This window comes from Chrysemys picta, chromosome 22 (assembly GCF_011386835.1).
Source record: "Chrysemys picta bellii isolate R12L10 chromosome 22, ASM1138683v2, whole genome shotgun sequence".
NCBI classification, from domain to species: Eukaryota; Metazoa; Chordata; order Testudines; family Emydidae; genus Chrysemys; species Chrysemys picta.
In genome coordinates, this window is record NC_088812.1 from 3,740,330 (window position 1) to 3,756,339 (window position 16,010).

General features: G+C 59.0%; 2 protein-coding genes across 12 annotated transcripts in view; one reads left to right on the plus strand and one right to left on the minus strand.

Annotated features, from left to right (window-relative positions):
* The window catches only part of ELAVL3 (ELAV like RNA binding protein 3), a 48,282-nt gene extending 36,443 nt beyond the window's left edge, over nt 1-11,839 (plus strand). For 4 of the 7 annotated variants that reach the window (XM_024101281.3, XM_042844447.2, XM_008163327.4 and 1 more), the window contains exons 6-7: nt 1,345-1,383; nt 3,408-11,839. In XM_024101281.3, the coding sequence (XP_023957049.1) occupies nt 1,345-1,383; nt 3,408-3,756 (388 nt within the window). In that variant the 3' untranslated portion in view covers nt 3,757-11,839. The remainder of the gene's footprint in view (nt 1-1,344; nt 1,384-3,407) is intronic. The other 3 variants (XM_065576048.1, XM_065576049.1, XM_065576050.1) reach the window with 3 other exon arrangements.
* A 1,706-nt stretch (nt 11,840-13,545) lies between these two features.
* Nucleotides 13,546-16,010, minus strand: part of PRKCSH (PRKCSH beta subunit of glucosidase II) — a 28,631-nt gene continuing 26,166 nt past the window's right edge. For all 5 annotated transcript variants that reach the window (XM_005281332.5, XM_005281333.5, XM_042844465.2 and 2 more), the window contains exons 15-18: nt 15,856-15,930; nt 15,395-15,494; nt 14,459-14,616; nt 13,546-14,148 (exon numbers count right to left, since the gene is read on the minus strand). In XM_005281332.5, coding sequence (XP_005281389.2) covers nt 14,476-14,616; nt 15,395-15,494; nt 15,856-15,930 — 316 coding nt within the window. In that variant the 3' untranslated portion in view covers nt 13,546-14,148; nt 14,459-14,475. The remainder of the gene's footprint in view (nt 14,149-14,458; nt 14,617-15,394; nt 15,495-15,855; nt 15,931-16,010) is intronic.

The window sequence follows — 16,010 nt, forward strand, 5'->3', positions numbered from 1 at the left end:
GGGGAGGGGGGCATACTGGGTGCATGGGGTGGGGTCAGGGGTGGACCGGTGGCTGGGTTACATGGCAACTATAATTCCCCCCCCCAGTTTCACTAGATCCCCCCCCCCGTTTTTACGTGCTCACACATCAGGGGCTTCGTTACTGCGGCCTGTGAACAAGGGGCTCTGGGTCTGAGCCCCCCCACATAGGGATGTGACCCCCCCCAAACAGCCAGTCCTGTACCCCCAGACAGGGGCCCATCCCCCTCAGCGCCCCGTTTTCTCCAGCTAGGGCCAGTTCTGGCACCGAGCCCGCTCGCCTTGTCTAGTTAACCCTCCAGCTTTAAAATTACCCCCCCAACAGTATAATAGAACCTGACCCCCCCCCCAAGCCAGGACTGCGGCGTGTACACAGCCCTGCGGGCAGAGCCTCCGCACACACGTGACCCATGTCCCCGCCCTGCGTGCGCCACATGTGGCCAAGCCGCTCAGACACATTTGTGTCCACGGGGGTTGCTGGCCTGAGTGTGAGAAAAAATTACACGCAACATGCGTGTGCATCCAGCAGTGTCTGTGTACATCATGCCTGCGTCACATATGCAGCAGGGCGCGTGGGCTATTTCACACGCTGCAATGCCACGTATCGCACACACGACACGTATGTTGGATGTGTCTCTTCTGAGCAGCCACATGTAGCGTGCCGTGTGATTCAATGTCTCCTGAGCCTGCATGTGCGAACTGCCACACACACACACATGGCCAGGCAACACACATGTGCGTGAAGCACACACACCTTCATGGATGCAGCATGTGCTACATGGAACATTCATGCAACATGCTGCCAGGCACATGTGTAACACATGCAACAGAGCCACTGTGCATGCGTGTGCATTTACCCGTGCCACACAGTCCTCGTGCATGCATGTGCATTTACCTGTGCCACACAGCCCTTGTGCATGCGTGTGCATTTACCCGTGCCACACAGCCCTCGTGCAAGTGTGTGCATTTACACGTGCCACACAGCCCTCGTGCATGCATGTGCATATACCCATGCCACACAGCCCTTGTGCATGCGTGTGCACTCTGACCTGCAAAGCATCTGCCACGCCCAGGTGCCCTGTACACCCAGGTGCACTGACACGTGTGATGCGCCCCCGTGCAAACATGTGCCGTGCAGCCATCATGCAGCCGGGTGCACTCACATGTGCAAAGGAGCCGGTGTCGCACCCCCACGTCTCCACGCGGCACCCCCGCCCTTTCCTGCTCCATAACCGAGCCACATGACCACGCAGGGTCCCCCTCCCCGCTTTACAGGGTCAGCTACTAACCGGGGCCTCTCCTCTCCTCTCCCTCTTCCTCCCACAGGCTGGACAATTTGCTAAACATGGCCTACGGCGTTAAGAGGTAACGAGCCCCCCCCCCCAGCCTGCCGCTGCCCCCCAGCCCCAGCCGCCAGCACTGGGCATTAACTAGCCCCCCCCCCCCCCCTTCCCATCCCCTCCCCAAGCCCCCCTGCCAAGCCCAGCCTGACAGCAGAGACACCCTCCCTCTCCCGCTGGGACCCTGCCACCAACCAGATCCCTTCCCTGCGTGACTGGGGGGGGGACATTGGGGGCGGGGGGTCCTGGTCAGCAGGGTGCCAGGTTCCTGGTTCCATTTCGGGCCTGCTGTTGGAAAGGAAAGACCTTCTTTTGGGGTCGATTCTGCGGCGTCTTCTTTTAAATCATAATCCCAACCCCGCCCCCTCAGCATGGGAATAGCTGGCCAGTGCAGAATGCCCAGGCACGCCCCTTCCCCCCCCCCGGGGGTCTCAGGGCCTTGGGAGTCAGGCGGGAGGGGGGCACATGGGACGCGTCGCTTATTCCCTCCCTTGGGTTGGTTGTTCAATGCTCTTCAGAGCCTGCCGGCGTGGGGGTGGTGATGGGGGGGACGTGCGCAGATCCCCCAGCAGCAAACACCCCTGCTTTTGTTATTGGGCTTAGAGACCCCGACCCAGATCCAGGCCCCGCAGACCCCAAACAAGATCCAGGCCCCTGTTGTGCCGGGCGCTGCCCAGACCCGGGGACAGACAGTCCCTGCCTCGAAGCCTTTACAAGCGAAATAGATCCAGGAAGGGTCATTATCCCCATTGCTCACATGGGGAAACTGAGGCCCAGAGAGGGCCACTGGCTTGGCCAGGGTCACCCAGGGAGTCTGGGGCAGAGGGGGGAGATGAACCCAATTCAGGATAAGGGCAGCGCAGGCCAGAGCCGCCCATGCCCTGGTCTGGCCACGCCCCCCGAATGGAATTGCTGTGGGGGCGGGGCGGAGGGCGAGAGCGGGTTCGAATCCAGGTCCCAGGCTCTGTTGTCCTGGGGAGGAGCCTCCCTCGAACCCCTGCCCCCCGGAGCTGATCTTGGCGGCTGGCTAGAACCAGGGCCGGCTCCAGGGTTTTGGCCGCCCCAAGCAGCGGCAATTCGGTGGGAGGGCCTTCGCTCCGAGGGGGAGTGAGGGACCGTCTGCCGAATTGCTGCCGAACAGCTGGACGTGCCGCCCCTCTCCGGAGTGGCCGCCCCAAGCACCTGCTTGGTGCGCTGGTGCCTGGAGCCGGCCCTGGCTAGAACGTGGGGCCTCCCGCACCCAGGCCTGGGGTGGTGGCCAAGGAGAGACCCTGCTCCACGTGCCCAGGGCGATTCCCGGCTCCCCGTGCCCAGGGCGGGTGGGTTGGTCCCCGGTCCTTGTGCCCATGGCGATTCCCCGCTCCCTGTGCCCAGGGTGAGTGGATTGGTCCCCACTCCCCGTGCCCAGGGCGTTTCCCCGCTCTCCGTGCCCAGGGCAGGTGGGTTGGTCCCCGCTCCCCGTGCCCAGGGCGATTCCCCGCTCCCCGTGCCCAGGGCAGGTGGGTTGGTCCCCGCTCCCCGTGCCCAGGGCGATTCTCCGCTCCCCATGCCCAGGGCAATTCCCGTCTCCCCGTGCCCAGGGCGATTCTCCGCTCCCCATGCCCAGGGCAGGTGGGTTGGTCCCCGCTCCCCATGCCCAGGGCGATTCTCCGCTCCCCATGCCCAGGGCAATTCCCGTCTCCCCGTGCCCAGGGCGATTCTCCGCTTCCCGTGCCCAGGGCAGGTGGGTTGGTCCCCGCTCCCCGTGCCCAGGGCGATTCTCCGCTCCCCATGCCCAGGGCAATTCCCGTCTCCCCGTGCCCAGGGTGATTCTCTGCTCCCCTTGCCCAGGGCGATTCTCCGCTCCCCATGCCCAGGGCAATTCCCGTCTCCCCGTGCCCAGGGTGATTCTCCGCTCCCCATGCCCAGGGCGATTCTCCGCTCCCCATGCCCAGGGCAGGTGGGTTGGTCCCTGCTCCCCGTGCCCAGGGCGATTCCCGGCTCTCCATGCCCAGGGCGGGTGGGTGCTGTGCTCCCGCCGCGCTGATGCCCGCGTTACACCCAAGGTAGTCCTCTGTCCTTAATCTCCAGGTTCTCGCCCATCACCATCGACAGCATGACCAGCCTGGCGGGCGTCAACCTGACGGGGGCCTCCAGCGGCGGCTGGTGCATCTTCGTCTACAACCTGTCGCCGGAGGCGGACGAGAGCGTCCTGTGGCAGCTCTTCGGGCCCTTCGGCGCCGTCACTAACGTCAAAGTGATCCGCGACTTCGCCACCAACAAGTGCAAGGGCTTCGGCTTCGTCACCATGACCAACTACGAGGAGGCGGCCATGGCCATCGCCAGCCTCAACGGGTACCGGCTGGGCGACCGCATCCTGCAGGTCTCCTTCAAGACCAGCAAGCAGCACAAGGCCTGAGCCGGGGCCCGAGCCGAGGGCAGGAGAGAGGAGCCGTGGCAGAGACTGGGCAGCCCCCCCCCCGACACCCCGACCTGATGGAAAGAGAGACAACCCCACCCAGAATCTCCCGCCCCGTGGCAGGCACCAGCCCCCCACCCCGTGGCGGGCAATGTCTCCCCAGCCCCACAGTGGGCTCTGTCCTCCCCAACTCCATGGTGGGCACCGTCTTCAGCCCGATGGCGAGCGATGGCCCCGAGCCCCGTGGCGGGCACCTTCTCCCCCCCAGCCCCATGGCGAGCGACCCCCAGATGGCGCGCGATGCCCCCGTGGGGGAGCGGAAGGAACCGAACGCCTCGCAGCCTTGGTGAGGAGGAATATGCCACCGCGGGAGCCGTGACCAGACAGCGAGGGGGTGCCGGGGTCTCACCCCGCCCGCAGGCGAGGCAAACGTAAGCCTGACCCCCCCACAACTGTGCCCCACGGCGTCGCGAGGACCCCAGCGGGGCAGGAGAGGGGACCCTCCATTATGGGTTGAATTCCAATGTCCCCTCTGTTTTGGGGGTGCCCCTGGCCCTCCCCCCACATCCTGGCTCCCCGACAGCCATCCTGAGGTTCCCCCCAACATTGTCCCCCATCTGTCCCCCTGGGATTCCCCCCAACCCAACTTTGCGGGGGGGGGGGGATTCCCGGCGGGGCCCTCGGCTGTGATCAGCGAGCGCCTCTGGGCTGGGGGGGCAGATGGGTGAGATGTTATCGGGGGCAGGGGTTGCTATTTCCAATCAGTGCTGGTCGGGGGGCGGGGTGGGGAGGGGATGGGCTGCTGCTGTTGAGTTGCTGGGGGGAAATGCTCCCCTGAGCCCCCACCCCCTGAGGCCGACTGTACTGAGCCAACCAGGGCCCCAAGCCCCCCGGCTGTGGGGCTGCCCCGGAGGCAATGGGGGACTGGGGCTCTGAAACTAACCAGGATCCATCCAGGAGCACGGTGGGGGGGGGGGCAGAGGGATGTGACGGCACTGGCTGGAGGCACCCCAAGATCTGCCCTCCCCTTCGCCATCAGAACAGGGGGTCCCAGCCTGGCTGTTGGGGAAGGGCCGTGGGGCACGTTCTCACTATGTCGCCGTGGTGCTGTCAGCCATTGCAAAGCCGACTCCTGGTTTCACCCGACCGGGGCAGACTCAGGGGCGGACTCGGGGATCGGCGCTGGGGACTGTGTCGGGGAGCCTTGGCTCCAGTGACTTGGTCCTGCCGACAGCCCCGATCCTGGCAAGGCCTGTGTGTGTGTGTGGGGGGGTGACTGTGTCTTTAAAATCCAGGCATGCGTCTCTTCCAGCCCCACAGAGCCAGATCGTCCAAAGGATCCAGTGGGGGCTTGGATAAACCCTGCCCACTTGGTGTGAAGGCCACACCCATTCTGTGAAGGCCACACCCACTTGGTGGGTAGGCCACGCCCACTCAGTGTGGCGCTCTGTCTCCCTCTAGTGGTGGCTGGATCACACACAGAGGAGGAGCCTATGCCGACTTGGCTAACAGAGCTGGGGGGAGGGAGGGGTGGTAGCAGCCCATGTTTACAATGCAAGGACCCGGTTCAGGGCCCACAGCGGATACCCCCTCACACTCCATGGGCTCGAAAACCCACTTGGCTCTGACAGCATCCGTGCGTCCTCCCTTTGCTCCTGGCGCCGTTCACCGCGCTGCATGCTCGTTCCCTGGGGGCTGGCGTTTCCGGGGGCCGTGGGGAGAAGCCCACCCATGGGTGGCTCACGCCTGCGTCGGCTGCTGGTAATTCCCGCAGTCCGGGAGGAGCGACTGGGCTGTCGTATCAGCTGTTCGGGTTAGGGGGTCGCGACTCGCTGCAGAGCGGCGCCTGGCGGGGGATGTCAGTGGGAGTTCGGTCCGTAGCTTCAGTGCCTTTGAGGATCTGGGATTAGGCGCTTCCCTTTAGGTGCCTAAGCCCCTTTGACACCCTTGGCGGCGCTGAGCTGTAGCGGCCTGCGTCTCATTGAAATGTCGGCTGCTGAATTGGTTTAGAAATTGGATCCCTCCTTGTTCCCTGCACCCCCTAAAGAGCCCCGATCCCCATGCAGCATTAACCCTTTCCCTGCTGCAGCCCCACCCCGCCACGCAGTCTTCAGATTGTGCCTGCTTTCTTTCCAAAACCGCCCCGAGCAAAACGGGGAAGGGGGGGGCGAGGCACAAAGGGATATTTAAATAAATGGATTAAACCCATTTGAAAAGCAAGAGAAAGTTACCCGCCTCCCCAACCTCCCCTCCCAGCCCCGTGTTAATTTATTTCCTTGAGAACGGTTGTTTTTTTTGTTGCCAAAAAGGGGTGGAGTGAGGGGGAAAGGGGCAGGGCTTCCTCTCTCAGCTCGTGAACGAACAAATGAAATAAAATAAATAATAATAATAATAATAATAATAGAAAAGGCTGAAAACAGAAATAATAAAAAACCAACAAAAAAATGGGAAAAAAAATCTATTTTTATAAAAAAGGGAAAAAAACCAACCTCGCTGGGAATTTTTACTGGGATTCTTGAACTTCACACACACACACACCACACACACGCACATACACACACACACACACACCACACACACACACAGAGCAACTAAAAATAAGAGAAAATCTTTTTTGTTTTTAACAAAGAGGTTCTGTGATTGCCCAGCTCAGGGCCGACAAATGGAAATGGTTGTTTTCTTTCTTTGGGTTTCTTTCAGAAGGGGGGGGCCGTGAGCACTCACGATTGTTACCGAGGATATTTTTTTATTTAACATTTTACGACAAAAAAAACAAAAAAACAAAAAACCAAAAAAACCAAAAAAACAAAACAACAACAAAAATAAAACCTAGCAGAGAAAAGCAAGGAACAAAAATTAAGAGGATTTAAAAAACGCCCCAAACTAACCAGAAACACAACTGATTTTATCCAGGGAAACATGCTTCATATTGACATTACTTTCATTTACACCCAATTCCATATTTTTGAAAAAGAGCCGTGATTTCCTCCTTCCCCTTGTTTTTGGGGTGAAAAACTTTGGCAGCGTGTGAACATTTCTTATTGATTTATTGTCCATATCATAGTCATGCCTGGGAGCTCCAGGCTTGGATCAATCTCGTTGCAAAAGGCACGGACACAAAGAATAAACCAGTCGATGGAAGTGGCACAAAAGCATTTCTGCTGATCCAAGGGGAGGATGGATAAAACAACCCCCAACCCTGAACAGAAATACAGGAGTGAGTCACTTCTTGTCTCAGAAAAGCATTTGACTGGGTCGAGAGGAGGATCAGTTTCGGGGCATCTCACGTGCCCATCAGTTCACAGGCCTTGATAGATTCATAAAGTTTCAGAGACCATTGGATTGTCTAGTCCAGCGGTTCTCAAACTCTGGGTTGGGACCCAAAAGTGGGTCGCAACCCCATTTTCATGGGGTCACCAGGGCTGGCTTAGACTTGCTGGGGCCCCACCACCCAAGGCCGAGCCGGAGGGTTTCAGCCCTGCGTGTTGGGACTCAGGTTACAGGCTCCCCACCTGGGACTTCACCTTTGTCCTGCTCTCCCTTCCCTCCCCCACCCGGGTCCGTGGGGCTCGGGCAGGCTCAGGCCTCGGTCCCCCCTCCTTGGGTTGTGTAGTCATTTTTATTGTCAGAAGGGGATTGCGATGCAGTGAAGTTTGAGACCCCTGCTCTAGTCCCACGGGCTGTATCGACCAGGCCAGAGAATTCCAGCTGGCGGTTCGCCGAGCCAACCCATATCTTGTGGTTGAACTAGAGCGGCGCATTTAGAAGAACAACTCCCCCATCTGGATGTAAACTCTCCACGCTGCTGCACAGCCTGTCTTGCTTGGCGGGAGGCTGCTCCAGGGGGTCACCCCTCTCGCTGGGCAAACTCGGCACTGCTCTTTCCACTCTGAAGTTGTCTGGCTTGGAAGTTGGGTCTCCCTTTGTCCTGTGGCATCAGCCCTCGTTCCCCAGCTTCGGGGACTGACCGGCAGTGGTCAAACTGCTGCCTAAGCTTCTCGTCCATCAGCAACATTGATTTGAGCTTTCCCATGTCCTAGCCTAAAGGCAAGCATCCAGAACTGCTCTCAGAGCCCTTCTGTGAACCTGCCCCAGTTTTTCCAACAGAGGAATGCCAAAGCCATCCTGGTGGCAAGCTACAGGTTCTATCACAGTGCCTCACCCACCTTGTCTCTCTAATACCACGAGGACACCACGGTAGCACCATGCCCGTAGCATGGCCTACCATGATGCCCTGGCTGTGAGCTCACCTGGAAACACAATATCCATAGCCTCCTCCTTCATGACTCATGTCTCCTCCCCTGAAACGTTGGCCTCAGCGGTGCCTCATCAAGAGAAACCGAGCCCCATGTACCCCCACCACAACACCCACGGCCATGCTACGAAACTGATCCACCTAGGAGACCCACATCTTTGCACCAGCCCTCCCCCGACGGGGAGATGCTACATTATTTCAAGCCATAGGATAATCATGGGGGATTTTTTGTTTAAGACGTCACTGTCCAAAAACTGGAGTTTTAAGATTTTCAGCTAAAAATGTCTTGTTTTTTTTGGCCAATATTTGGCTAACAAATTTCTAGTCACTGGCTGAATTTTGTTGCTGTTTTAGTTTTCTGCAGGAAATTTTCTAGGTTTTGGGCCAGATTTTTCCAGTTTTTTGGCCAAAAATTTACCAGGGTTAGGGAGATTTGGGCCAAAATATTTTGGAAAATTTGGGTCATTTTTTCCCTTTTTCATCAGTTTCCCCCCCACTAGTTTTCAGCAATTTTCAGCCAAAGTTTTTTCAGTTTTTGCCCTTTTTATTTTTTTTTAATTTTTTGGTTAAAAATGTACCAGTTGTTAACCGCCCAATCCCCCCAGTTTTGAGATTTTTTTAACCAATTTTTTTCCATTTTCATTGGGTTTTAGTCAAATTTTCTCATTTTCAGCCATTTTAGGCCATTTCCCCCTTATTTTGGGGAAGTTTTTGGCCAAAAAAATGTATCAGTATTTGGCCAAAATAAATTTCCGTTTTTGGTAATTTTCAGCCACCATTTTTCAGTTTTCTGCTGCCAAATACTCAAGTTTTTTGGTTTTCCAACTAAAAATCTACATTTTCCAACAGGGGGGGGAAAAGAAACCCCCTTTTCTCCCACCAGCTCTAATTTAACTACTGCCTCTGACGGGAGCCAATTTCCCCCAATGCTGATCGCTTGTAGCAGAGCTCTACCCTCGGTTAATTTCTTTTAAGGATGTTTCGTTTAAAGGGGCAGTTTCCTGGATTTCTGTTGAAAAACCTCTTTCAACTCCTTGAAGTCCAGCCATTTCTGAGAAAATATCTTCCAGTGTCTCATGTCTAAGCTAAAATCTATAAAGAATAAATCTTTCAGGAGTCCTGACAGACTTTTTAAACAATCATTCTTTTTGCTCTGTACGCTTCTTTGGTTTGTAGCAGTGTAGAGCAGGACGAGTAATGGAAGGGAACTATCCTTAGAGGGGTGTTACTAACTCACTGGTCTGATTTCCTTTTCTATTCCGCCCCTCCAGGAGCGAGCAGAAATTAAGTTGATTTAAACTAAATCCCAAACCTTAAAAAGGGGGAAACTCAATTGCCAAGGCATGTCATGGCGTTTCACATTACAACTCACATCCCAAACAACACACATCCGCTACTTTTTGATTTCGGTTTTCTTTCTTTTTTTTTTTTTAAATTTGATTTTCAATTTTTGGTTTGACAAAAACGAGACCAATTCTTTCACTTTAGAAAACAAACGGGAAAAACAACAACGTAAAAAAGAGAACGTAATGATAATTAAACCTTTTAGCATTAGTTGAGTTTTAATTGTTTAAATGATTTAGAAGTTAGTTTAGGATTTCTTGATTTTTGAAGATAAATGTGTTCTGTGTTTGTAAGATCTGTGAGAGCTTCTGTTTGCGAAAAAACATAGAAAAATGACAAAAAAAAAATTAACTGGCACCATTAACTTGTATCTTTTTGCGGATTTTAGCTTCTTGTAGTTTTAACTTATTGTTAACTTAAATATTTATTATTACTGCCTTGTGTGAGTACATTTGTGTATATTTATGTTATCTCATCAGATTTGCAAGTTAAAAAGGAACTATTTTTTAATTTGCTGAGATGTGGTTTTACCTAATTTATTTATTAAAGAAAAAGGGAACAGAAAACTCAAATAATAATAATAAAGAGTAAAATGTTTAAGGACAGATTCTCCGATCGAGGCGAAGTGCACTGACTTAATTTAAGGGGGATAATGTAAAGAAAAGCGTATAGATCAATTATCTATAAAAGTGTGTCTGTGGGAATCAATGTTACATCGATTACTTTTGTCTTGTAGGGGGAAATTGCAAGCCTGTTTCTGCTCTTCATTCTATTAGAAGGTTAAGGGACTCAAATTTCTAGCTTGTCGTTTTATCTATTTCTTCTTCCTGTGTGTATTTATTAGCCCTTTCTCCCCTACATAACACAGCCCTCAGCACTCAACCACCCCCCGAGGTAAAACCAAGGATCGAGTTCGGTTTGGTGATGGATTTCCTTTTATTTCAGTTTTTTTTTCTTTTAAAAAGCCTCCCGTGAAGCCGATATTGTGCACGTAACGGGGCAAATTGCAGTTCTCTCTGGCCTTGATTCAGCAACGGATTTAAGCATGTGAGCAGGATTACAGGGGGGTTTACCGTGCCGGGCGCTGCCCAGACCCTGACCGAGATCAGGGCCCCGTCGTGCCGGGCGCTGCCCAGACCCCGACCGAGATCAGGGCCCCGTCGTGCCGGGCGCTGCCCAGACCCCGACCGAGATCAAGACCCCGTTGTGCCGGGCGCTGCCTAGACCCTGACCGAGATCAGGGTCACCATTGTGCCGGGCGCTGCCCAGACCCCGACCGAGATCAGGGCCCCGTCGTGCCGGGCGCTGCCCAGACCCCGACCGAGATCAGGGCCCCGTCGTGCCGGGCGCTGCCCAGACCCCGACCGAGATCAGGGCCCCGTTGTGCCGGGCGCTGCCTAGACCCTGACCGAGATCAGGGCCACCATTGTGCCGGGCGCTGCCCAGACCCCGACCGAGATCAGGGCCCCATTGGGCCGGGCGCTGCCCAGACCCTGACCGAGATCAGGGCCCTATTGTGCCAGGCGCTGCCCAGACCCCGACCGAGATCAGGGCCCCATTGTGCGGCCCAGGCACAGAGTGACAGAAAGTCCCTGTTCCGAAGAGCTAAATACACAAAGGCTGGGAGGGGAAACTGAGGCACGGCCCTGGGAAGTGGCTTGCCCCAGGTCACACAGCAGAGAGAGGTGACTCCCAGTCCTTCACCCTACCCACTGGCCACTCCGCAGCCGGGCCGCGGAAAGAACGTTGCTGACTCATGGCCGGTGGAGAAGAGCTGACTTTGCACCGCTGGGCGTTGCAGGCGAGAACGCCGGCTGGATTGGGCTGGATAACCAAGATCCGGTTTCTTTCAAGCCTCCCCCCTTCCCCCCCCACCCAACTGTCCTTGGCATCCGATGCGCCGCCTGCAGTTGCAGACGAGCTCTTAGCCGTGGAAAGGAAAAAGATCGCTCCATAGCTGATCAGGTCAACCCGTCGCTCCCGATATTTTTTCTAGTAGCAATAAGCACTGTCGGGTTATTGAAGCGAACTGGAGATTTGCTGCCGAGAAATGGGTCAGCGGAGTGGGGGGTGGGTTTCATAACCTGGGGGACATGCTCCTAACCTCTCTCACCCCCCCTCCACCTACCTTGTTGTGGATTTAGTGGGGGGGGGGCGAAGTGGGGCGCTGGAGCCTGCGTATTCCCCCCCCCCTCCGCTCTGTAGTTTCATACGGTTCATTTATTTGGAAGGGTTTGAAGCCAGAACCGAAATCACGCCAGGCAGGGCGAGCGAGGGGCCGAGAGGAAGGGGGGTTAGGGGAAAAAAAAACAAAACTGTGGTAAAAAAACCCAGGCACCAAGCAAAAGCGGATTTCAATGACACTTTGCATTTAGTTAATTTATTACTGGGATTTCCGGCACAGCGACTGTAAGGAACTTTTACATGGACTTGTTGAATTATTTGTACTTTTCATGCCAGAAAATTAAAAAGTTCAGAATCTTACGCGTCTCTCTCTGCTGCGTGCGGGGGGGATGGGCCGCCGCCGGCCAGGCATGTGTGGGGCTGAATGTGCGTGCAGGGGAGCGTGTGTAGGCGTGTGCATTCCCAACCGCAGTCACCCCTGAGGCCTTCAAAATCCTAAGAGCGGCTCAAAAATCATGGGATTTTAACAAGCATGTGTGTTCATGTGTGTGTTCGCGTGTGTGTGTGGGCATGCGGAGGGCTTTTTGTACCGTGTTGTGGTCACGCTCTTCAAACATCACTTCCGGGGGGGGGGGGGGGAGGCGGGAAATGTGTTCTCGGCAGCCCCGAGCCGCTAGCGAGAAGCGCAGGAATGGGAAGTGCTCTGGGGGCGGCTATATCACCCCGAGCCCTCCAGAGAGCTGGTCGTTGGCCAAGCTCGCAGCACTGTCCAAACAGGTGGGGAAACTGAGGCAGAGGGCGGGGCCGTGACTCGCCCCAGGTTGGGCAGAGGCGGGGCTAGAAGCCAGGGCTCCAGAGGCCCAAATCTGCCCTCTCGCCCCTGCCCGTTAACCCCCCGACCGACCATCACCAACTGTTTGGAAATGGAGCCTTCCTCTAAAATGGGAGCGTTCCCTCGGCTAGAGTGGCCGAGCTCCCCGGGACTCCGGCAGCTGGGGCTTTCTGAGTGAGACAGAGAGGGGGAAACTGAGGCACAGAACAAGACAAAGGCGCGGCTCCTTGATGGTACGTAGGCACCCCGGCTCCCGCCGAGGTTCGGGCCCGAAGCACCTGGACCAAGATCACGTGCTGAGGCAGCGCCAGCGCCGGGCACTGAACTTGGGTCTGCAGCCCCCTGGGGCCGGGGAAAAGCCCCCTCCCAGTGCCCTGCTGGCCCCGGCGGGCGTCTCCGTGCCCTGGGGTGGGCACCAGGCTCCTGCAGGGAGGCGTCAGCCCCCGCTGCCGGCCAGAGCCGGTTCCCATCGGGCCTCGCAAAAAGGGAGCCACGGCTGGGGCGGCCGGGGAGGGGGAAATGTCGGGGGCGGGGGCACAAACCCAGCAGAACAGACCCAGGGCCCAGAGCACGGCTCTGCCCCGCCTTGCCACCACGACGCACACAGGGCAGCTTGGCTGGGCACTGCCCTTGGCCTCCCCCTCCCCCGCCTGGGCCCCTTCCTCCCCCAGCCGCCTCCAATGGGGGAGGGGGGGCTGGGGCTGAGCAGCTGGGGCACAAAAGGCCAGCGAGACCTCCCCTCCCCGCAAGACCCCAGCTTAGTGCAGCCGCCCCCTTGCTGGGGGGCTGCCCTGGGGCACCGTCTGTGCCGGGAGCTTCCCCCACCCCCCACAGCAGGCACCTGGGGGGCTCAGCTGGGAGCGGGGGCAGGGAGGCCCCTTTGTTATGGAAATGGGGTGGGGGCAGCAACAGGAGGGAGCAGAGGAAAGGCACCAAAGCCCCCCCCGCCCCGTAGCTCCCTGCCAGCCCAGAGCCGGCAGCAGTGGGAGGGGCCCATGGGGTGGGCAGCGCAGGGAGGGTCACTCCCCGAACAGCCCTGTCTGTGCCCCTCACTCCTGACCCGCAGCCCCTGTTACCCCAGCCCCTGCCCCCCACCCCCGCTGCCCCTCACTCCCGCCCCGCAGCCCCCTGCTAGCCCAGCCCCTGCCCCCCACCCCCGCTGCCCCTCACTCCCGCCCCGCAGCCCCCTGCTAGCCCAGCCCCGCTGGTGATGGGTTCAGGACAGACGCAGAGCTGGGGAGAAACGTCCTTTATTGAGATGGAAATCCTTGACGTGCGTTCTCTCCGCTCGCTCCCTCGGCGCTGGCCGGGGGTCCTGACCCCTGAGTGCCTCCCCGCCCCCGGCCTCGCTGCCTGGCTCAGTCGACGCAGGGGCTGGGGGCGGGAGGCAGCCCCTGGGGCGAAGGGGGGGGGGCGCCCTCATGGCATGGAAGTTCTTGGCCTTGGGACCCTCTGCTGGTGACAGGAGCCCCCGAGTCGCTGGGCACACGGGCAGCGCCCCCAGCAGAGCTGCCCACGGAAGATCACCCAGGGCGTCGGGGGCACTGCCAGGGACCTGTGCCAGGCTGAAGGGGAGTCCAGTGGAGGCAGCCTGGCAGCTGCCCGGCGGGCACGGGGCACGACTCACATTCTGGTGTCGAAAAGGCAGCTGGCGGGCCGTGGGCGTCTGTCCGGACAGGCGGGCGCTGAGAGATCCCGGTGGGGGCAGCGGGGGGCGGGCACAGCCGTGGGCAGTGGTGAGATCCGGATTGGGGCTGGGGGAGGAAAGTCACTGGACCAGCGTCCTCAGCCACCCCCTGGAATGGCCTGGTTGGGAAGTGGGGCCGCAGGAGAGAGACTGTGAGAGAGAGAGAGGAGGTGCCCTGTGAGATGGGGGGCACTGGGCAGGGGACGCAGCCCTGCTAATGCCAGCAGGGCCCCTGGGGCCCCCTAAGAGCAGCAAGGGTCAGTGACAGATGGGGAAACCGAGGCATGCCAAGCCCCTCCCCGCCCTGGGGGCAGGAGGAAACAGAGGCACACCCAAGCTGGGCTATCTAAGGACACATGGCCGGTCCCATCCCTGCTCTGGGCTCCGGTCGCTTCCCCCCGAACCAGGATTGGTCCCCCCAGCGCCACGAGGTGGGGGGCTGGGCGAGGTGGGCACATACCTGGCTCTCCCGGCCCCTCACAGCTCGTCGTGGTCGGCGGCGCCAGGGTCGCGGGGCTCCTGGCAGGCGGCCGGCGTCACCAGCTCCATCAGGTACTCGCAGCGGCTCGGCTCCGTGGTGGACGTCACCACGGTCTCTTTGCCGCACGTCAGCTTCACCTGGGGGCCGGAGGGCGATGGTCAGCCTGGGGCGCGGGGAGAGGCTCCCAGCCATGCCCTGGGGCACCTCTGGTAAAGCCCCCATGGCCGTTTCCATTGCAATGTGCCTGTCTGGGCCCAGAGACCCCCCTGGCCTTCCCGTGCCAGCGAGCCGGGCGCCAGACAGGAATGGCTGGGGGGGAGCGGCTTTGGCCTGCTGTACACAGGGGCCCACCATGGACCTGCGGGCTTTAACACCCTGGGGTGGGGTGGGGGGTAGAGCTAAGGGGGACCCAGTGCCTGGGGGGGCAGAATTAAGGGGAATGCAGCACTGGGGTGGGGGAGCAAAGCTAAGGGGGATAAGGGGGAGGCAGGGCCTGCCCCCGCTATTGGCAGCTGCTCCAGTGGTATATCTATGGGCACAGCGCTGTCTGGGCTTATGCCCCCCATGGGAGGATGGGGCGGGGGGCAGAGGGCGGGGGCGGCAGGCTGGCTCAGGGGAGGGGAGGGGGGCAGAGGTGGCAGGCCGGCTCATGGCAGGGGGGGCGGACAGAGGCAGCAGGCCGGGTTGGAGGGGCGGGGGGGGCAGAGGGCCAGGGTGGCAGGCTGGGTCAGGGGAGGAGGGCAGAGAGGGGCGGGCGGGGGTGACAGGCCGGGTCAGGACAGAGGGCTGGGGTGGGGGTGGCAGGCCAGGGAAGGGGGTGAGGGGGGCAGCAGGCCAGCTCAGGGCAGGGGGCAGAGGGTCCTGTGGGGCAGGCAGGGGGGCAGAGGGCCCTGTGGGGCAGGCCGGGGCACTCACTGTCGTGGAGCGGTTGGGGCCCTGCCAACAGCCCGTCCCGTGTTCGTACTTCATGACGTTGAACTTGTTCTCGTCCGGGCCGGCCCACGAACCCCATGTGCTGCAAGGGGGGGGGGGTGTCAAAGGTCAGCACCCCACGGAAGCCACCACCAACCCCACCCTCTGCAAGGGCAATGCCAGCTTGGGAGGTGTGGGGGGGGAAGCTTGTGAATGGATCATGGGGCCTTTCCCCTCTAGGGGACGCTGGCTCTGATCCCGCCCCAGGGTGGGGACTGGTTAGCTTGGGGGGGCAGGGGAAGGGACCAGGAGCCTTTCCCTGCTGGGGGCGCGGCTCTGGGGCTGGGGGGGGGGGGCAGGCTGCTGGGGCCCAGGGAGCATGGCTCTGGTGCGGGGGGGCTGTTGGCCACGGAGCAGGGAATGGGGGGGGGCTCCTGCCCGGGGCACCTGAAGCTCTGTCTTACCCCAGGTTGGTCTCGGCTCCGCCGTGTTTGGGTTTCTGGGACACTCTGTTGAAGGGGCAGAGCCGGTAAACGTACCTGTGTGGGGGGAACGAGAGCGCGGTGAGGGACTGACCCCCCCGACGGGACTAGGCCCAGCTGCGGCCTCAGCAGCGCCC